Genomic DNA, 23,087 nt, shown 5'->3' on the forward strand with positions numbered 1-23,087 from the left:
TCTTGGACATAAAGACACCGGGTGCTGTAGATGTCCTGGAGGACAGGCAGTGTGCCCCCTGGTGATACGTTGGGCTGACCGCACCTCTAGAGAGCCCTGCGGTTGCGGACAGTGCAGTATCACAGGTAGGGATTCAGACTCATGGTGTTGAAGGCTGAGCTGGAGTCAATGAACAGCATTCCTCCTGATGGAGTCATCTGTGGATCTGTTGGGGCGGTTTGCAAATTGTAGTGTGTCCAGGGTGTCGGGTAAGATGCGGGAGGTGATCCTTAACTAGCCTCCCAAAGCACTTCAGGATGACAGAAGTGAGTGCTACGAGGCGATAGTCATTTAGTTCAGTTACCTTCACTTTCTGGGATACAGGAACAATGGTGGACATCTTGAAGCAAGTGGGGAAAGCAGACTGGGATAGGGAGAGAAACCTTAAACGACCTCAAAAAAACACTAATAGTGCACTACTTGTATGTGGCTTGGGCCAAAACAAGTTCATTTCATAGGGAATCGGGAACATTTCAGACTTGCCTCTATTCTCAAAGCCATTTCTGTATAACGCTGTGTCAGAGGGATTTGAGAACTTGTCTTGAGCTGATATAATTCCTGAAAGTGGGTGAACTTAACACATTTCCTAATCAAACCAAGTACATCCATATCAAAACCACATTATTTTCAGAATTCTAGCTTTAGAACTCTTTTCAGAATTCTAGCTTTAGAACTCTTTTCAGAATTCTAGCTTTAGAACTCTTTTCAGAATTCTAGCTTTAGAACTCTTCTGTACGCTAGCTTTAGAACTCTTTTGTCAGTTAATAGCATTCTTTTGGACATATTTCTCTGGATCAAAAGAAAAGTAAAAGACGGTTGTTTCAAACCTTTGAGGGTTTTCTTCAGATGAGAGAGAAGGCCTCCAAGTCGCTGCAGGTCAAAGTAGTCCACCTTCCCATTGTAGAAGAGCTGAGGCGGAACATAGGCCTCTGGAGAGGGAGAGGAGGGGAAGAAAGGAGAGGAGGAGAAAATAATTAGCATTACCATTGAGATGGTAGATGAAGACAGGGCTATTGTGGGTAATTACCCGTAAAGTAATTAAGATAATCATAAACTCAGTCCCCTGAGCAATAGGATGAGAGGGGGGATTTTTTTTTATATAAAGGACACATGGCTCAGGAAAAGCTTTTCTGTGAAATATCTCCCATGTCCTATTAATACCAGGGGACGAGATGCCCTTCATGTAGTTGGCTAAGAGTATAATGGTACAGGGGAAAAGTGAGCAGAGTGTTTAGTACAGGACAGGGTTCGTACAGACAGTGGCAAGTCAAATTCAAGGATTCAAGTCAAATTCAAGACAAAGCTAACTAGCGTTAGGGCAATGATTAGAAGTATATGGTAACAGCTAGCATGCTAACACTAGTTAACAACTTCCTTCAAACTTCCCCAGAGTCTCATGAAGGGTTTCAATTGTTAAACAGCCACCACTAACATTGAGTGGCTGCTGCCAACATACTGACAACAACTCCAGCCACTTTAATAATGGGAAAATAGATGTAAAAAATGTATCACTAGCCACTTTAAACAATGCCACTTAATATAATGTTTACATACCTTACGTGACTCATCTCATATGTATATACTGTACTCTATACCATCTACTGCATCTTGCCATCTTTATGTAGTACATGTATCACTAGCCACTTTAAACAATGCCACTTAATATAATGTTTATGTAACAGTACAAATTTAAACCGTCCCCTCGCCCATACCCGGGCGCGAACTAGGGACCTTCTGCACACATCAACAGTCACCCTCGAAGCATCGTTACCCATCGCTCCACAAAAGCCGCGGCCACTACTTCAAGGTCTCAGAGCAAGTGACGTCACTGATTGAAACGCTATTTAGCGCCCACGCTAACTAAGCTAGCCGTTTCACATCTGTTACACTCACCCCCCTTTTGACCTTCCTCCTTTTTCCGCAGCAACCAGTAATCCGGGTCAACAGCATCAATGTAACAGTACAAATTTAGACCGTCCCCTCGCCCATACCCGGGCGCGAACTAGGGACCTTCTGCACACATCAACAGTCACCCTCGAAGCATCGTTACCCATCGCTCCACAAAAGCCGCGGCCCTTGCAGAGCAAGGGGAACTACTACTTCAAGGTCTCAGAGCAAGTGACGTCACTGATTGAAACGCTATTTAGCGCCCACGCTAACTAAGCTAGCCGTTTCACATCTGTTACATTTACATAGCCTACATTACTCATCTCATATACTGTACTCTATACCATCTACTGCATCTTGCCTTTGCCTTTCTTTCTCATTCCTATATGTTTATGTTCTTCATCCCTTTACACTTGTGTGTATATAAGGTAGCTGCTGTGAAATTGTTGGGTTATATTACTTGTTATATATTACTGCATTGTCAGGAACTAGAAGCACAAGTATTTCGCTACACTCTCATTAACATCTGCTAACCATGTGTCTGTGACAAATAAAATTTGATTTTAAGCCTGAAGTATCCCTTTAATAGGAATACATTGACATTGTATTCTAGCTCAGCCGTAAGGGTTAAGTTTCCCCTAGACACACTGGTCCAAGATCAGTTTGAGAGCTTTGAACGCTCCTCCAAATCATGTATTATGTATTATAATACAAGTAACGTGACATTGGGCTGTTGAATTCCCCCGCTCGAAGTTTGAAGTTGGGTCGTTCTTGAATTACAGTGGCATTTGGGCATGGCGTTTTGATTTTATATAAAAAATTAAAAATAAATGTGGGTACATTTTCCCCATTCTAAATCAACTAATATGGTAGCTCAATGACTTTAAATCATTTCTACCATTATGATAACATTGTGTAACCAGTAGGAGTAGTAAAGCCAACGATGGTAACGCCAACGATGGTAACGCCTACGATGGTAACGCCCACGATGGTAACGCCAACGATGGTAACGCCTACGATGGTAACGCCAACGATGGTATCGCCAACGATGGTAACGCCTACGATGGTAACGCCTACGATGGTAACGCCAACGATGGTAACGCCTACGATGGTAACGCCAACGATGGTAACGCCAACGATGGTAACGCCAACGATGGTAACGCCAACGATGGTAACGCCTACGATGGTAAAGCCAACGATGGTAACGCCAACGATGGTAACGCCTACGATGGTAACGCCAACGATGGTAACGCCAACGATGGTAACGCCAACGATGGTAACGCCTACGATGGTAACGCCAACGATGGTAACGCCAACGATGGTAACGCCTACGATGGTAACGCCAACGATGGTAACGCCAACGATGGTAACGCCAATGTCACATTTTAGAAAACATTTCTGACATGTAGGCCACAAATCTTCAAATCTAAAATGGTCCTTCAAAAATGATTTACTAAAGTGGTATGATTAATCATTTTGCTCACCATATTAATCGCCTTTCAAAAACAGTTTAGATAGCCAAGATTAAAAAGAGATACAATTTGGAGCACACTTCCCATTCCAATTGCACATAACGGTAGGCAGATCAATTATTTTAAAGACTTCCATATGCCATTGAAACCAGTAGCCTATTTCTCACACGTTATATGGTTTCCTTTATTGTCTTGAAGGCAAAGGCATTATCCTAGTCATACTAGCATCCCATGCTAGTTGATGATAATCCTAGTCATATTAGCATCCCATGCTAGTTGATAATAATCCTAGTCTTATTAGCATCCCATGCTAGTTGATGATAATCCTAGTCATATTAGCATCCCATGCTAGTTGATGATAATCCTAGTCATATTAGCATCCCATGCTAGTTGATGATAATCCTAGTCATATTAGCATCCCATGCTAGTTGATAATAATCCTAGTCATATTAGCATCACGTGCTAGTTGATAATAATCCTAGTCATATTAGCATCCCATGCTAGATGATAATAATCCTAGTCATATTAGCAACCCGTGCTAGATGATAATCCTAGTCATATTAGCAACCCGTGCTAGATGATAATCCTAGTCATATTAGCAACCCGTGCTAGATGATAATCCTAGTCATATTAGCAACCCGTGCTAGATGATGATAGTCCTAGTCATATTAGTAACCCGTGCTAGTTGATGATAATCCTAGTCATATTAGCAACCCGTGCTAGATGATAATCCTAGTCATATTAGCAACCCGTGCTAGATGATAATCCTAGTCATATTAGCATCCCATGCTAGTTGATGATAATCCTAGTCATATTAGTAACCCATGCTAGTTGATGATAATCCTAGTCATATTAGCATCCCATGCTAGTTGATAATAATCCTAGTCATATTAGCAACCCGTGCTAGATGATAATCCTAGTCATATTAGCAACCCGTGCTAGATGATAATCCTAGTCATATTAGCAACCCGTGCTAGATGATAATCCTAGTCATATTAGCAACCCGTGCTAGATGATGATAGTCCTAGTCATATTAGTAACCCGTGCTAGTTGATGATAATCCTAGTCATATTAGTAACCCGTGCTAGATGATAATCCTAGTCATATTAGCAACCCGTGCTAGTTGATAATAATCCTAGTCATATTAGCATCCCATGCTAGTTGATGATAATCCTAGTCATATTAGTAACCCATGCTAGTTGATGATAATCCTAGTCATATTAGCATCCCATGCTAGTTGATGATAATCCTAGTCATATTAGTAACCCATGCTAGTTGATGATAATCCTAGTCATATTAGCATCCCATGCTAGTTGATAATAATCCTAGTCATTAGTATCACGTGCTAGTTGATAATAATCCTAGTCATATTAGCGTCCCATGCTAGTTGATGATAATCCTAGTCATATTAGCGTCCCATGCTAGTTGATGATAATCCTAGTCATATTAGCATCCCATGCTAGTTGATGAGAATCCTAGTCATATTAGCATCCCATGCTAGTTGATGAGAATCCTAGTCATATTAGCATCCCATGCTAGTTGATGATAATCCTAGTCATATTAGTAACCTGTGCTAGTTGATGATAATCCTAGTCATATTAGCAACCCATGCTGGTTGTTGCATCTTTAAATCTTCCCTCTTTCGAAAATTCCAACTGATATTTTCATCTCCGTCTCATGAAACAGCTCTCATGTGCGGTGCGCTTTTGACAGTGTTTTCTCGCAAGATGCATTACAGGAAACAAAAAATATATATATTCCTTGTGCGTATTGCTGCACTTATGATGTGATGAAATAAAGAGTTGATCAACATTGTAAACCAAACCAAACGTTCTGATCAGTTGCATCAGACTAATTGTTTTATTTCTTGATGTAGCCTAGGCCAACGGATTGTATGAATTTGGAATATATCATCCCACAACTGTAGCAGATCTTGTTTGGAATAGGCCATTTCTTTCTCCCAGAGAACAGCAAGCTGACCAGTAGTATAGATACACTTTTCTACTATGGGGGGGGGGGGGGGGGGGGGTTAGTAGATAGACATAAGCTAGTGACTTTGCTGTTCGTTACTCGTCTTGTTGGCCAAAGGGAAAAGTAAAATGTGGACAGGTATTGTAACATCTTCAAATGCACATCTGGAATTTGAGAAGAAGAAGAAGACGCACGCTGTTTCATGTTCTGTTCACATGAACTACCAAAATGTCAATGAGATTTCTGTCAGTCTGAGCACTGTGGATGGACACCCTAATCAGGTTACCCACCCAACGCATATGGGTCTGGTAAATTTAAATGCTGCTGGTGAAATGGCCGGCGCCACATTTTCCTAACGAAAATCCTGGTCTGTGTCTGTGCCTCTCTCCCTCTCTCCCTCTCCCTCTCCCCCTCTCTCCCTCACCGTCACTGCTGACGCAGCCAGGGTTCCTCATCTTCCCTTCGTCCCAGTAGCTCCTTACGGCCGTGATGAGCCGATGCAGGAAACACACCATGTATTCTGGAGGACACAGCGCTGTGGGGTGCTGAAACACACACACAGGAAACACATGTATTCTGGAGGACACAGCGCTGTGGGGTGCTGAAACACACACACAGGAAACACATGTATTCTGGAGGACACAGTGCTGTGGGGTGCTGAAACACACATACACACAGGAAACACATCATGTATTCTGGAGGACAGCGCTGTGGGGTGCTGAAACACACACACACAGGAAACACATCATGTAATCTGGAGGACACAGCGCTGTGGGGTGCTGAAACACACACACACAGGAAACACATCATGTATTCTGGAGGACGCAGCGCTGTGGGGTGCTGAAACACACACAGCATCCGTGTAACACACACACACACAGGAAACACATCTCTTACCCCTCTGTTGCTGGCGTTCTCCTGTAGAAACTTCCTGAACTTATTCAGGAATATGTACCGCGATGCTTCACCCTGTGAGAGACAGAAGCAGCGATGGTCAGTGAGAGTTGGAGACGTTTTATAACAGAAGAAGTAGAACTGCATTATAAAATCGGAGGACACCAAAAAACAACAGCAGTCACGTTGCGTTTCGATTCCCCCAGATATCCTGAACATGAGTTAACATGTGTTCCTTTCCTCGTGAAGCCAACGGCCTCAACGGTGCGTCTCCAACGAATAAGTGTGTCAACGTTGACATTTTCTGTATGTACATTTCAGGGGTTTAAAAACGTACCGTTCCTTTGTCCTTGTTGTTAAGCATCAACTTCAGGATCTGAACCTGCAACTCCTCCACCACTGACAGGACAGAAGAGACCGCACAGCTGAGCCAGAGCATCATAATAACATTATTTTTTACATCAGCACAAAGAGCTTTCACAGAACCAGGCCTAGACCACAAAGAGCAAGAAGAAGCAGGAACAGAAGCATACGAAAGGAGGGAAGGAAAAAAAAGCTCCCAAGGAAGAAAACAGAGAGGAACCCAACCCCTTCTGGCTGTAGACAGGCAGACAAATGTGATGAGGAATTTGTAGTGGACATGACTAACCCTCAATCCTCTTTTTAAGCCTCTGACAGCCTCTCTCGTAGGCCCGGCGCCTCAGCCTCTCCTCTGCACTCTCATCTTTAGACTCCTTTCCCTAGTCACACGAGAGGGGACAGTATTGCATATAACCACAGTTGTTGTTATCAATTTGTTACACTCTTAGAAACGAGCAGCGCTACCTAGAACCTACCTAGCTAGAACCTAGAACCTGCTACCTAGAACCATAAAGGATTCTTCAGTTGTCCCCGTGGGGAAAAACCCCTCTGGAAAATAAATATTTTTTTAGTTCCAAGTGGAACCCTTTCACTAACAGAGGGTTTCCCTAAACTCGGTCCTCAGGACCACAAGGGGGTTCACGTTTTTGGGTTTGTGCCCCTAGCACTACACAGCTGATTCAATTAACCAACTAATCATCAAGCTTTGATCATTTGAATCAGCTGTGTAGTGCTAGGGGGGGGGGAAAAAAAAAAAACAGAGGACCGAGTTTAGGGAAACCCTCTGTTAGTGAAAGGGTTCCACTTGGAACTAAAAACATCTTTATTTTCCAGAGGGTTTTTTTTCCCCATGGGGACAACTGAGTTTGGGAAACGCTGCATTGAGACAAGGTTCCAAAGGGCTCTACATGGAAGCAAAAGGGTTATCTCCTATGGGGACAAACAAACACTTTTTTTTGTAGCTAGAAATTTTATGCGCTTCTGAAACAAACAAAAATAAATGGTAGCCAAATCATGACATCCTTTTCAGAGCTGTGATAGGCTGCACCTCTCAGAGGAAAGCCGTGATAGGCTGTACCTCTTTGTCGAAGCGTGTGGGCCACCAGGTGGTGGGGATGAGTTCCTCTAGTCCCGCCTCCTTCACCCTCAGAGGAGTCTTAATGTAGAAGAACACCACTGAGCGCAAAACATCAAACGTGTTGAGAGTTAAAGACAATACAGATTATATACACGCAAACACGCGCCAGACAACACGCTAACTCGCGCCAGACAAACACGCTAACACACGCCCGACAACATCCTACACATACCAAGCAACACAGCGTGCAAGATTACACAGTTGAAGACTACACAGACAATCAAAATATACTGTAAACACATTTCACACGGAGCCAAGGCAGAATCTTATCCTGACCAACTAAAGAGCATTTAAAATTGATGAGATAACTAACTACACTGTCTCAAACTCATGCATCGCAAGTACATGACCGCTTAGTGTGATAATTATGAAGCATAATAAGCACTTCATTAACCAATGAAAGGATATAGAACATTGCTGAGCAGATACTTCCTGGACTTCTCATGGCGCAGAATAGCTGTCGTCAAACGAAGGTAGTGAATCTGGAGAAAGTCATAGAAGACAAATGACAAGTCATATGCAGTCACAATTACCATTACAATACATTGAATATACACACCCCAAACCCACCCCCACCCCCCCAGGACCCACCCACCCCCCAGGATCCACCCACTCCCCAGGATCCACCCACTCCCACCCCCCAGGACCCACCCACTCCCCAGGACCCACCCACCCCCCAGGATCCACCCACCCCCCACCCCCCCAGGACCCACCCACTCCCCCAGGATCCACCCACCCACTCCCCAGGACCCACCCACCCCCCAGGACCCCACGACCCTCCCACCCCACCACGACCCACCCACCCCCCCAGGACCCACCCACTCCCCCAGGACCCACCCACTCCCCAGGACCCACCCACCCACCCCCCAGGACCCACCCACCCCCCAGGACCCACCCACCCCCCAGGACCCACGACCCACCCCAGTAAATAACAGCAGAGCTGCTGGACATTTTTAACCACCTCTCTCAGATCGTAACCTCAACAAGCTCTCCTCTGCTAAATGTGACAAGGACGAAATGAAACAGATCCTACTCCTAAACACACACACACACACAGCTCTGAACCATGACAAGGACAAACTGAAAGACACCCAACTCCTTCACAAACACAGCTGCTCCTTTGACGCATCTAAGGTTAAACATCAACGTCGTAAATTCTTTTTTTTTTAATTTACGAGGCACTTTTTGAATTAACCAACTATGTATATCACACCAAGGTGATATCTGATTGACTGTTTATCATCTCCTCCTCTGTGTCCTTCATGTGTTTCAAATGACACCCTATTCCCTACCGAGTGCACTACTTTGACTAGAGCAACATAGGGCACAGGTGCAAAGTTGTAAAAATTGAGGCCCTGGACAGAAGAGGCAGGCAGGCTCAATGCTGTAGGATTGATTTGAGAATGCTGGCTGGAATATGTTCAAAAAGATTCATCCACCCGGGACTCATCCATCCACATTGAGGAATATACGTTGCCAGTCACAGGCTTCAATAGGAAATGTGTTGATGATGTGCCCACAATAATAAATTATCATCATGAACCGGACATACCCCAACCAAAAACCCTGGATGAACGGAGATATCCGTACCATGCTGAGAGGCAGCACTGCAGCATTCAATGTCATCAGAGTTTGTTCTGCTGACTCGGTGGAGCGACGCGTTCAAGGCAAGCAGGTACGAGCTCCACAGATCCATTAGGGACGCATAGAGCCACTACAGACTCAAACTTGAATTGATGTTCGACAACTCAGACTCCGCATTGCATGATGCAAGGACTACAGACTATCCATGACTCATCTCATCTTTATTGAAGACTCATCTCTTCAGTAGGTCCTATGATTGACTGTAGTCTGGCCCAGGAGTGTGAAGGTGAACGGAAAGGCTCTGGAGCAACGAACTGCCCTTACTGTCTCTGCCTGGCCGGTTCCCCTCTCTCCACTGGGATTCTCTGCCTCTAACCCTATTAGAGGGGCAGAGTCACTGGCTTACTGGGGCTCTTTCATACCGTCCCTGGGAGGGGTGCGTCACTTGAGTGGGTTGAGTCACACACCAGTCTTCCTGTCTGTGTTGGCGCCCCCCCCCCCCCCCCTTGGGTTGTGCCGTGGCGGAGATCTTTGTGGGCTATACTCTGCCTTGTCTCAGGATGGTAAGTTGGTGGTTGAAGATATCCCTCTAGTGGTGTGGGGGCTGTGCTTTGGCAAAGTGGGTGGGGTTATATCCTGCCTGTTTGGCCCTGTCCGGGGATGTCCTCGGATGGGGCCACAGTGTCTCCTGACCCTTCCCGTCTCAGCCTCCAGTATTTATGCTGCAGTAGTTTATGTGTCGGGGGGATAGGATCCGTCTGTTTTATCTGGAGTATTTCTCCTGTGTCCTGTGTGAATTTAAGTATGCTCTCTCTAATTATCTCTCAGAGGACCTGAGCCCTAGGACCATGCCTCAGGACTACCTGGCCTGATGACTCCTTGCTGTCCCCAGTCCACCTGGCTGTGCTGCTGCTCCAGTTTCAACTGTTGTGCCTGTGGCTATGGAACCCTGACCTGTTCACCGACGTGCTACCTGTCCCAGACCTGCTGTTTTCAACTCTCTAGAGACAGCAGGAGCGGTAGAGATACTCTCAATGATCGGCTATGAAAAGCCAAATGACATTACTCCTGAGGTGCTGACCTGTTACACCCTCGACAACTGATTATTATTATTTGACCCTGCTGGTCATCTATGAATGTTTGAACATCTTGGTCATGTTCTGTTATAATCTCCAACCGGCACAGCCAGAAGAGGACTGGCCACCCCTCATAGCCTGGTTCCTCTCTAGGTTTCTTCTTAGGTTTTGGCCTTTCTAGGGAGTTTTTCCTAGCCACCGTGCTTCTACACCTGCATTGCTTGCTGTTTGGGGTTTTAGGCTGGGTTTCTGTACAGCACTTTGAGATATCAGCTGATGTAAGAAGGGCTTTATAAATACATTGGATGTCTCAATTTTCTCAAGGCTTAACAATCCTTCTTTAACCCGTCTCCTCCCCTTCATCTACACTGATTGAAATGGATTTAACAAGTGACATCAATAAGGGATCATAGCTTTTCACCTGGATATACCTGGTCAGACTACGTCATGGACAGAGCAGGTGTTCTTAAATGTTTTGCACACTCAGGGTATACCATGCGTACCATTGCACTACTAAAACTAGGAACTAGTGTGACAGTGGACCCACACCTGAAAACTCTCCCTCTGCTGCTGTTATACATAGCTTACAATTGGCTCATTCAACCCACCCTCCTCTCCTTTGTAACTATGTCCCCAGGTCATTGCTGTAAATGACAATGTCTTCTCAGTAAACTTACCTGGTAAAATAAAGGCTAAATAAATAAAAAATAATAATAAAAAAAACATTGGAGGCACAACAGAGAATAGTTTCTATAGGAACAGAGACCAATGACCAATATGTGGTGCTCTTTGTTTCTGCATTTTATTCATGACAAATGTACAGTGTTAAGACAGTGTTAACTGAAAACCACAACCGGTGGTACCATGACGACTGAAAACCACAACCGGTGGTACCATGACGATTGAAAACCACAACCGGTGGTACCATGACTGAAAACCACAACTGGTGGGACAAAGGAGTGACATTTCCTTTGCTCCTTTCCCTGCAAGTGGTCAACTCAATACACCTCATGATATGTAAATCAGAAGTGTCCACTTAATTTGAGAGCTGAGGGGAGAGGGTGTGTCTTATGTGTTTGGAATGCAGCCCAGGTATGGTATGGAGGGGGTGGGGGCCGGAGTCTAAGACAGGAAGTAAATCCACAGGTATGCTAGAGTACGGTCCGTGGGTGTGGCATCCTACCTGGAAGCCCAAGTCTGGGATGATGGGGGAGAATCTATAGGCCCTCAGCAGTGACATCATCAGCTGCTTCAGACACTCGTTCACCTCGTAGTCCTGTACGGGCAGAGTCATTGCATTCAGAAAAAGATTACATTTTGCACATTAGGCCCCAACCCTACCTCGAGAGCCGCACGCATGACTGAGTTAGTTGCACAATTCTACCATTGTCATCAACGCATGATTTATACAAACATTTGAGTTAAGCGATAAAGATTTTCAAACTAGGATTGGCCAAATGCAAGTGCAGGAGATATGTTCAGCAAAGACTAGCTAGCGTTGGCTACATGCTAGGCCAGAGGCTCACCTCACCTTAGGGTTAGAGGTAAAGGGTAGAGGGTAGGTACTGACCTCCATGAGAAGCCAGAAGAGGTCCAGAAGCTGCTGGATGAGAGGGTGTTCGTCCACTGAGCCACCCCCCTCCAGAATACCCAGCAGGAAGTTCATCAGCACATCTTCTACTAGATACACCTTACACTGTGGAGACAGACCCTCAACATGTCACACTGTGGAGACAGACCCTCGACATGTGACACTGTGGAGACAGACCCTCGACATGTGACACTGTGGAGACAGACCCTCGACATGTGACACTGTGGAGACAGACCCTCGACATGTGACACTGTGGAGACAGACCCTCGACATGTGACACTGTGGAGACAGACCCTCGACATGTGACACTGTGGAGACAGACCCTCGACATGTGACACTGTGGAGACAGACCCTCGACATGTGACACTGTGGAGACAGACCCTCGACATGTGACACTGTGGAGACAGACCTTCAACATGTTACACTGTGGAGACAGACCTTCAACATGTTACACTGTGGAGACAGAACCTCAACATGTTACACTGTGGAGACAGAACCTCAACATGTTACACTGTGGAGACAGAACCTCAACATATTACACTGTGGAAACAGACCCTATACATGTTACACTGTGGAGACAGACCTTCAACATGTTACACCGTGGAAACAGACCCTCTACATGTTACACTGTGGAGACAGACCTTCAACATGTTACACTGTGGAGACAGAACCTCAACATTTTACACACGAGACTAGAGACAATAATACACACAAGATAAATGACATGAACACCATTTGATTCCGATTGGGATACCTTCAACTGACCACAATGTGAACCACATTGCAGAATCAATGTCCAAATCATATTGTCCCGAAAAAAAGGACAAAATGTACACCAGTTTCAGCTGCAGTCATTTAGCGGTGAGAACACACAAAAGCCCCAAAAATACGAAGAAAAAAAAAACTAATCTGTGGAGGCGCACTTAGAAGATGCTATACGAACAGTCCACATTCACTGTTTCCTCTGCAAACATAACAAGTAATGAATAGAAGAAGAAAACTGACAAGCCAACAGTAGAACAGTTGATTAACCTAGTCGGCTTGTTGTTGTGCCTTCTATGCCAGAGAAATATCCCTCTCGGGGCACGGTTAAGTTACGAGTGCCATAGGGAAGGAAACATGCATTCAGACAACGCACAACAACTCATAATGCATTCGTAGGGAAAATAGCAGTTGTAATGGCATTGGTTTTAAAAAATAATAATTAAAAAGACGAGCCCAAATTTCCATTCTTACTTTATCAATTTCTGGCAGCCAGGGAAAGGATTGAGGGAAAATGGTGACATTAAGTGTTTATTTTTGTCTGTGAGAAGTACAGGCAGTGGACGTGTTACCCCACCGGGTGATGGGTTACCCCAAGTTACCCTAAAAAGGGTAGACCTACATTACATTCACTGTGTTTATGCATGTGTTTTCGGGACATAAAATAAATATAATGCTAACTAGTTAAAATATCACATTTGGGATCTAGTTAATGATTAACCCAATAGGGTAAATGCAGATAAATGGGCAACCCCATGCTTCAGCCTATTTATAGCCACTACACTGTATCAGTTGGGCTTCAGGTGATACTGCTTATTACTTATATTTTTTTTTATTCGCCTTTATTTAACCAGGTAGGCCAGTTGAGAACAAGTTATCATTTACAACTGCGACCTGGACCAAGATCAAGCAATGCAGTGCAACAAAAACAGAGTCACAAAGGAATAAACAAACAGTCAATAATACAATAGAAAAAGTCTATATACAGTGTGTGCAAATGAGGTAGGATAAGGGAGGTAAGGCAATAAATAGACCATGGTGGCAAAGTAATTACAATTTAGCAATTAAACACTGGAGTGAGATGTGCAGAAGATGGATGTGCAAGTAGAAATACTGGGGTGCAAAGGTGCAAAATAAATCAAATAAATAACAGTGTGGGGATGAGGTAGTTGGATGGGCTATTTACAGATGGGCTATGTACAGGTGCAGTGATCTGTGAGCTGCTCTGACAGCTGGTGCTTAAAGTTAAGTTAGTGAGATATGAGTCTCCAGCTTCAGTGATTTTTGCAGGTCGTTCCAATCATTGGCAGCAGAGAACTGGAAGGAAAGGCGGCCTAAAGAAGAATTAGCTTTGGGGATGACCAGTGAGATACACCTGCTGGAGTGCGTGCTACGGGTGGGTGCTGCTATGGTGACCAGTGAGCTGAGATAAGGCGGGGCTTTACCCAACAAGAGCATACAGGTCGCAGTGGTGGGTAGTACAGTGCCTTACGAAAGTATTCGGCCCCCTTGAACTTTGCGACCTTTTGCCACATTTCAGGCTTCAAACATAAAGATATAAAACTGTATTTTTTTGTGAAGAATCAACAACAAGTGGGACACAATCATGAAGTGGAACGACATTTATTGGATATTTCAAACATTTTTAACAAATCAAAAACTGAAAAATTGGGCGTGCAAAATTATTCAGCCCCCTTAAGTTAATACTTTGTAGCGCCACCTTTTGCTGCGATTACAGCTGTAGGTCGCTTGGGGTATGTCTATCAGTTTTGCACATCGAGAGACGGAAATTATTTCCCATTCCTCCTTGCAAAACAGCTCGAGCTCAGTGAGGTTAGATGGAGAGCATTTGTGAACAGCAGTTTTCAGTTCTTTCCACAGATTCTCGATTGGATTCAGGTCTGGACTTTGACTTGGCCATTCTAACACCTGGATATGTTTATTTTTGAACCATTCCATTGTAGATTTTGCTTTATGTTTTGGATCATTGTCTTGTTGGAAGACAAATCTCCATCCCAGTCTCAGGTCTTTTGCAGACTCCATCAGGTTTTCTTCCAGAATGGTCCTGTATTTGGCTCCATCCATCTTCCCATCAATTTTAACCATCTTCCCTGTCCCTGCTGAAGAAAAGCAGGCCCTAACCATGATGCTGCCACCACCATGTTTGACAGTGGGGATGGTGTGTTCAGGGTGATGGGCTGTGTTGCTTTTACGCCAAGCATAACGTTTTGCATTGTTGCCAAAAAGTTCAATTTTGGTTTCATCTGACCAGAGCACCTTCTTCCACATGTTTGGTGTGTCTCCCAGGTGGCTTGTGGCAAACTTTAAACGACACTTTTTATGGATATCTTTAAGAAATGGCTTTCTTCTTGCCACTCTTCCATAAAGGCCAGATTTGTGCAATATACGACTGATTGTTGTCCTATGGACAGAGTCTCCCACCTCAGCTGTAGATCTCTGCAGTTCATCCAGAGTGATCATGGGCCTCTTGGCTGCATCTCTGATCAGTCTTCTCCTTGTATGAGCTGAAAGTTTAGAGGGACGGCCAGGTCTTGGTAGATTTGCAGTGGGCTGATACTCCTTCCATTTCAATATTATCGCTTGCACAGTGCTCCTTGGGATGTTTAAAGCTTGGGAAATCTTTTTGTATCCAAATCCGGCTTTAAACTTCTTCACAACAGTATCTCGGACCTGCCTGGTGTGTTCCTTGTTCTTCATGATGCTCTCTGCGCTTTTAACGGACCTCTGAGACTATCACAGTGCAGGTGCATTTATACGGAGACTTGATTACACACAGGTGGATTGTATTTATCATCATTAGTCATTTAGGTCAACATTGGATCATTCAGAGATCCTCACTGAACTTCTGGAGAGAGTTTGCTGCACTGAAAGTAAAGGGGCTGAATAATTTTGCACGCCCAATTTTTCAGTTTTTGATTTGTTAAAAAAGTTTGAAATATCCAATAAATGTCGTTCCACTTCATGATTGTGTCCCACTTGTTGTTGATTCTTCACAAAAAAAATACAGTTTTATATCTTTATGTTTGAAGCCTGAAATGTGGCAAAAGGTTGCAAAGTTCAAGGGGGCCGAATACTTTCGCAAGGCACTGTATATGGGTCTTTGGTGACAAAACGGATGGCACTGCGATAGACTGCATCCAGTTTGCAGAGTAGAGTGTTGGAGGCAAGTTTGTAAATGACATCGCCGAAGTCAAGGATCGGTAGGATAGTCAGTTTTACGAGGGTATGTTTGGCAGCATGAAAGAAGGATGTTTGATTGCGAAATAGGAAGCCGATTCTAGATTTCATTTTGGATCGGAGATGCTTAATGTGAGTCTGGGAGGAGAGTTAACAGTCTAACCAGACACCTAGATATTTGTAGTTGTCCACATATTCTAAGTCAGAACCGTCCAGAGTAGTGATGCTGGACGGGCGGGCAGGTGCGGGCAGCAATTGGTTGAAGAGCATGCATTTAGTTTAACTTGCATTCAAGAGCAGTTGGAGGCCACGGAAGGAGAGTTGTATGGGATTGAAGCTCGTCTGGATGGTTGTTAACACAGTGTCCACAGAAGGGCCAGAAGTATACAGAATGGTGTCATCTACGTAGAGGTGGATCAGAGACTCACCAGCATCAAGAGCGATGACATTGATATAAACAGAGAAGAGAGTCAGCCCAAGGATTGAACCCTGTGGCACCCCCATAGAGACTGCCAGAGGTCCGGACAACAGGCCCTCCGATATGACACACTGAACTCTATGAGAAGTAGTGCATGGTTGAATATGATAACATAATACAAAATTACAATACATTATTGGGCTCATTTCTGGAGGTGGAAATTATATTTTAGATGGTGTCAGTATAATTACATTTTCAGTAATTTTGGAGTGGAATGTTTCCTTAAAATGTAATCTGAGCTTGTCAGTAATAAACATTCTCCCGGGGATGACACCAGACCCCCCCAACAAATGGGGGGCCGTACACAATAAATAGTCATATTGGAGTACAACACTGGCGAGTGTAGAGAGTATAGGGATATTGTCCATGTCGGCACCAACGATGTTAGGATGAAACAGTCAGAGGTCAAACAAGTGCAACATAGCTTCAGCGTGTAAATCAAATAGAACCAAGTGTCGGCATCGAAAAATTGTCTTTGGCCCCCCTCGCAGTTAGGGGGAGTGATGAGCTCTACAGCAGAGTCTCACAACTCAATCGCTGGTTGAAAAGTGTTTTCTGCCCCTCCCAAAAGATAGAATTTGGAGATAATTGGCGATAATTGGCCCTCTTTCTGGGACTCACCCACAAACAGGACCAAACCTGGCCTGCTGAGGAGTGACGGACTCCATCCTAGCTGGAGGGGTGACTTCAACATTCACATGGAAAAGTCCACAGACCCACTCCAAAAAGTATTTCGGAGGCATCATCAACTCAGTGGGTTTCGTCCAACATGTCTCCGGACCTACTCACTGCCACAGTCACACTCTGGACCTAGTTTTGTCCCATGGAATAAATGTTGTGGATCTTAATGTTTTTCCTCATAATCCTGGACGATTAGACCACTATTTTATTACGTTTGCAATCTACTCAGACCCCAACCAAGGATCATCAAAAGCCGTGCTATAAATTCTCGGACAACCCAAAGATTCCTAGATGGCCAACCAGACTCCCTCCGCCTACCCAAGGAGTACAAAAATCAGTTAACCACCTAACTGACAAACTCAATTTAATCTTGCGCAATACCCTAGATGCAGTCACACCCCTAAAAAACAAAAACATTTTTCATAAGAAAATAGCTCCCTGGTATACAGAAAATACCTGAGCCCTGAAACAAGCTTCCAGAAAATTGGAACGGAAATGGCGCTACACCAAACTGGAAGTCTTCCGACTAGCTTGGAAAGACAGTACCGTGCAGTACCGAAGAGCCCTCACTGCTGCTCCATCATCCTATTTTTCTAACTTAATTGAGGAGAATAAGAAAAATCCAAAATGTATTTTTGATAGTGTTGCAAAGCTAACTAAAAAAGCAGCATTCCCCAAGAGAGGATGGCTTTCACTTCAGCAGATGGAAACCGAGTCAGGAAATGGAACTTTTGACGAAAATATCATGATCATTAGAAAGCAAATTACGGACTCCTCTTTAAATCAGCGTATTTCTCCAAAGCTCAGTTGTCCTGAGTCTGCACAACTCTGCCAGGACCTTGGATCAAGGGAGACACTCAAGAATTTGAATACTATATCTCTTGACACATTGATTATTTTCATCAGTCTCTAAACCGTCAAGCTGCATACTGGACCCTATTCCAACTAAACTACTGAAAGAACTGCTTCCTGTGCTTGGCATTCCTATGTTGAATATAATAAAAGGCGCTATCTACCAGATGTGTACCAAACTCATTAAAAGTGGCAGTAATAAAGCCTCTCTTGAAAAAGCCAAACCTTGTCCAAGAAAATATTTTAAAAACTATCGGTCTATATCAAAAATTCCATTCCTCTCAACATTTTTTGAAAAAGCTGTTGCACAGCAACTGACTGCCTTCCTGAAGACAAAACATGTAACGAAATGCTTCAGTCTGGTTTTAGACCCCATCAAAGCACTGAGACTGCACTTTTGAAGGTGGAAAATTACCTTTTAATGGCGTCAGACCAATGCTCTGCATCTGTCCTCGTGTTCCTAGACCTTAGTGCTGCTTTTGATGCCATCGGTGACCACGTTGTTTTTGGAGAGACTGGAAACCCAAAATGGTCTACACGGACAAGTTCTGGCCTGGTTTAGATCTTATGTCGGAAAGATATCAGTTTGTCTCTGTGGATGTTTTGTCTTCTGTAAATTCCGGTGTTCCTCAAGGCTTCGTTTTAGGACCACTATTGTTTTCACAATATATTTGAACTCTTGGTGATGTCATTCGGGAAACATAATGTTAACTTTCACTGCTATGTGGACGACACACAGCTGTACATTTCGATGAAACATGGTGAAGCACCTAAATTGCCCTCCCTGGAAGCCTGAGTTTCAGACATAAGGAAGTGGATGGCTGCAAACGTTCTACTTTTAAACTCGGACAAAACAGAGATGCTTGTTCTAGGTCCCAAGAAACAAAGAGATCTTCTGTTGAATCTGACAATTAATCTTGATGGTTGTACAGTCGTCTCAAATAAAACTGAAAGACCCCGGCGTTACTCTGGACACTGATCTGTCTTTTGACAAACATATCAAGACTGTTCCAAAGACAACTTTTGTTCCATCTACGTAACACTGCAATTACCTGAAACTTTCTGTCCAAAAATGAAGCTGAAAAAGTAATCCATGCTTTTGTTACTTCTAGGTTATACTACTGCAATGCTTTACTTTCCGGCTACCCGGATAAAGCACTAAATACACTTCAGTTAGTGCTAAACACGGCTACTAGAATCTTGACTAGAACCAAAAAATGTGATCATATTACTCCAGTGCTAGCCTCCCTACACTGGCTTTCTGTTAAGGCAAGGGCTGATTTCAAGGTTTTACTGCTAACCTACAAAGCATTGAGCATTGAGTGTAGTCTGGCCCAGGAATATGAAGGTGAATGGAAAGGCACTGGAGCAACGAACCGCCCTTGCTGTCGCTGCCTGGCCAGTTCCCCTCTCTCCACTGGGATTCTCTGCCTCTAACCCTATTACAGAGGCTGAGTCACTGGCTTACTGGTGCTCTTCCATGCCGTCCCTAGGAGGGGTGCGTCACTTGAGTGAGTTGAGTCACTGACATGATCTTCCTGTCCGGTTTGGCGCACCCCCTTGAGTTCGTGACGTGGGGGAGATCTTCATGGGTTATACTCGGCCTTGTCTCAGGATAGTAAGTAGGTGGTTGAATAGTGGTGTGGAGGCTGTGCTTTGGCAAAGTTTGTTTGACCCTGTCCGGGGTATTGTCGGACAGGGGCCACAGTGTCTCCCGACCCCTCCCGTCTCAGCCTCCAGTATTTATGCTGCAATAGTTTGTGTTGGGGGGCTAGGGTCAGTCTGTTATATCTGGAGTATTTCTCCTGTCTTATCTGGTGTCCTGTGTGAATTTAAGTCTCACCCTCCCCCCTAGCCTGATGACTCCTTGCTGTCCCCAGTCCACCTGGTCGTGCTGCTGCTCCAGTTTCAACTGTTCTGCCTGCGGCTATGGAACCCTGACCCGGAGGTGCTACATTGTCCCAGACCTGCTGTTTTCAACTCTAGAGACAGCAGGAGCGATAGAGATACTCTGAATGATCGGCTATGAAAAGCCAACTGACATTTACTCCTGAGATGCTGACCTGTTGCACCCTCGACAGCCACTGTGATTATTATTATTTGACCCTGTTGGTCATCTATGAACATTTGAACATCTTGGCCATGTTTTGTTATAATCTCCACCCGGCACAGCCAGAAGAGGACTGGCCACCCTTCATAGCCTGGTTCCTCTCTAGGTTTCTTCCTAGGTTTTTGCCTTTCTAGGGAGGTTTTCCTAGCCACCGTGCTTCTACACCTGCATTGCTTGCTGTTTAGGGTTTTTAGGCTGGGTTTCTGTACAGTACTTTGAGATATCAGCTGATCTAAGAAGGGCTTTATAAAGTTGATTGAAAAGTAGACAAGTTCAACGACTCTTCACTCACCATAAGTGGCGCAAAGTAGTTAAAGATGTGTGCCAGAGTCACTAGGGTGGTGGGTTCTCCATGTAGGCTCCAGCAGGCACTGTCTTTCTCCAGCACCTTCTCCTCCTGTTGGGAACGGACAAAGGGGAGAGAAAGGTCGACATATGATGGCCAAACAATTCTGGAAACTTCCACAAATGTAAATGGTTTATTGGATTCCCGGAGTAAGGAAAATAAGCAGGTAATCCTCTAACCGGGGACTTCTGAAACATATTTAGACACAAATGTATCGTAAGATATATTAATAAATTACCATTTTAAAACAGTATTCACTTACATAGTACTCATACTATCGCATTTGGTGAATACCCTGCACGATGAAGCAGAATTGAGCCCGTGAGGTTACACCATCCCTCAGCTGTTGAACAATAAAATAGCGAATTGACCGCTTTGTTGATGTTTGAATCCCAGATAACCCCCTTCAATGTTACCTGTGTGTCTAAGGTGGTAGACAGCACTGTCTTGATATAACCTAGCAGTTTGTGAGCCCTGAGCAGGTCTGCAGTTGGAGGGTTCTGGAGGGGCAGGTAGCCCTCTACGGGGTATCTGAGGGGGCGACTGCCAAAGTTGAACGCCACGGACTCTTTAAAGGACAGGCTGATAGCAGGGAAATAGGCCACACCCGGACCCATCTTAATGTTACTGAACGCTGTGCCCAGTGACTGGCCATTCCTGAGAGAGGGAATTGAAGAGAATAAAAGCTACTTTAATATCCATTTTACAAAAGAAATTAACATTACAATATAGCAAAACATGAGTACGGTAAACGAGCAGGTAAAAAAATGTAAACATTTTCAAAAAAAATTAAACATCACAATAATGTGATTAGAAAACAGTGAAAACTTACAGACAGAATGTGATGGTTCCCTCGTCAAGGTCTATCAAACAGCTCACTATGTCTCCAGCTGCCCATGACTACAAAACCAGAAACACGTCAGGACATTACATTCGCTACATTAGCTAGCACACGACCGCATAATAAAAACGTTGAGCTAGATGAACCATTGTGATCTTCTCACCTTGCCATAGTTAGTGGTCGTTACGTTCCACTTCCTGACTCGGTTTCCATCGTAAGCGTACGAGTCTGGAGTGTCACCCACACCTTCCTGATAAAAGAGAGAAAACACACATTGCAGTACCACTGTACACCAGCGGAGGCTGCGATGAGCGGAGGACGGCTCATAAGAATGGCTGGAACAGAGGGAATGGAATGGCATCAAACTCATGGAACAACGTGTTTGATTCCATTCCCTCCTCCCCAACTAAGGTACCACCAGCCTCCTGTGCTATACACACACCGTCCCGATGGAAGACAAAACATATGCTGGACACAACATATCAAAAGTGTTGGTCCCATGTTTCATGACCTGAAATAGAGCCCAGAAATGTTCAATATGCACAAAAAGATGATTTTGCTCAGTTTGTGCAAACATTTGTTTTACATCCCTGTTAGTGAGCATTTCTCCTTTGCCCATATACATTCATCCACCTGACAGTTGTGACATATCAAGAAAACTGAAGCATGATCATTACACAGGTGCGCCTTGTGCTGGGGACAATAAGAGGCCACGATAAAATGTGCAGTTTTGTCAGACAACGCCACCGATGTCGCAATTAGAAGCGTGCAATTGGCTGACTGCAGGAATGTCCACCAAACCTGTTGCCAGAGAATGGAATTGTCACAGGTTGTCACAGTGCCCCTACTGTACCTCCAGGTTGTCACAGTGCACCACCCTATCAGTGCCTCAGCATACGTTTCTGGTTATAAGAATGATCTTACCTCCTGGTTGAACCTGCAGTTCAGAGTGCACCATCCTATCTGCATCAGGCCCTGTGACGAGATCAGCACCTCGTACGCCCATTTCCCTGGAATCCATGGTACAGTAGTCAACGTTAGACATGCTTCTGTACCAACATGAAATTTGTCTGATTTTTCAAGAAATATTAAGATCTGTACATTCAGTGAAAATATGATAGTGTTGAATTGTCTTGATTCTGAAGCATTTACCTCTGTATACACAGGTAGTAGCTCTAATGGAACTGAAATTGCTATGACCTATGACCTGGAAAGAAGAAGAAAAAAACAATGACCAATCTGTGACAACATATGGAGGGGGAAAAAAACAAACAGATTTTTTAGGTACAACATAAAAATGATTCTAGATCACTTCGAGTTGATTCTTAGAATGTATTCTAAAATTCTAGTAAACGTATTCTAAAATTCTAGTAAACGTATTCTAAACTTCTAGTAAATGTATTCTAAACTTCTAGTAAACGTATTCCAAAATTCTAGTAAACGTATTCCAAAATTCTAGTAAACGTATTCTAAAATTCTAGTAAACGTATTCCAAAATTCTAGTAAACGTATTCTAAAATTCTAGTAAACGTATTCTAAAATTCTAGTAAACGTATTCCAAAATTCTAGTAAACGTATTCTAAAATTCTAGTAAACGTATTCTAAAATTCTAGTAAACGTACTCTAAAATTCTAGTAAACGTACTCTAAAATTCTAGTAAACGTATTCTAAAATTCGAATAAACGTATTCCAAAATTCTAGTAAACGTATTCTAAAATTCTAGTAAACGTATTCTAAAATTCTAGTAAACGTATTCCAAAATTCTAGTAAACGTATTCTAAAATTCTAGTAAATGTATTCTAAAATT

General features: G+C 43.9%; 1 protein-coding gene across 3 annotated transcripts in view; it reads right to left on the minus strand.

Annotated features, from left to right (window-relative positions):
• LOC110529055 (E3 ubiquitin-protein ligase RNF123) overlaps positions 1-23,087 on the minus strand; it is a 262,366-nt gene that overhangs the window by 230,528 nt on the left and 8,751 nt on the right. For all 3 annotated transcript variants that reach the window (XM_036984248.1, XM_036984250.1, XM_036984249.1), the window contains exons 6-20: positions 22,433-22,487; positions 22,205-22,290; positions 21,444-21,530; positions 21,272-21,339; positions 20,856-21,096; positions 20,386-20,490; positions 11,992-12,117; positions 11,605-11,697; positions 8,170-8,243; positions 7,702-7,819; positions 6,913-7,003; positions 6,601-6,662; positions 6,267-6,338; positions 5,794-5,914; positions 867-968 (exon numbers count right to left, since the gene is read on the minus strand). In XM_036984248.1, the coding sequence (XP_036840143.1) occupies positions 867-968; positions 5,794-5,914; positions 6,267-6,338; positions 6,601-6,662; positions 6,913-7,003; positions 7,702-7,819; positions 8,170-8,243; positions 11,605-11,697; positions 11,992-12,117; positions 20,386-20,490; positions 20,856-21,096; positions 21,272-21,339; positions 21,444-21,530; positions 22,205-22,290; positions 22,433-22,487 (1,501 nt within the window). The remainder of the gene's footprint in view (positions 1-866; positions 969-5,793; positions 5,915-6,266; positions 6,339-6,600; positions 6,663-6,912; positions 7,004-7,701; positions 7,820-8,169; positions 8,244-11,604; positions 11,698-11,991; positions 12,118-20,385; positions 20,491-20,855; positions 21,097-21,271; positions 21,340-21,443; positions 21,531-22,204; positions 22,291-22,432; positions 22,488-23,087) is intronic.

The sequence above is a fragment of the Oncorhynchus mykiss genome, chromosome 7 (assembly GCF_013265735.2).
Source record: "Oncorhynchus mykiss isolate Arlee chromosome 7, USDA_OmykA_1.1, whole genome shotgun sequence".
Taxonomy (NCBI): domain Eukaryota; kingdom Metazoa; phylum Chordata; class Actinopteri; order Salmoniformes; family Salmonidae; genus Oncorhynchus; species Oncorhynchus mykiss.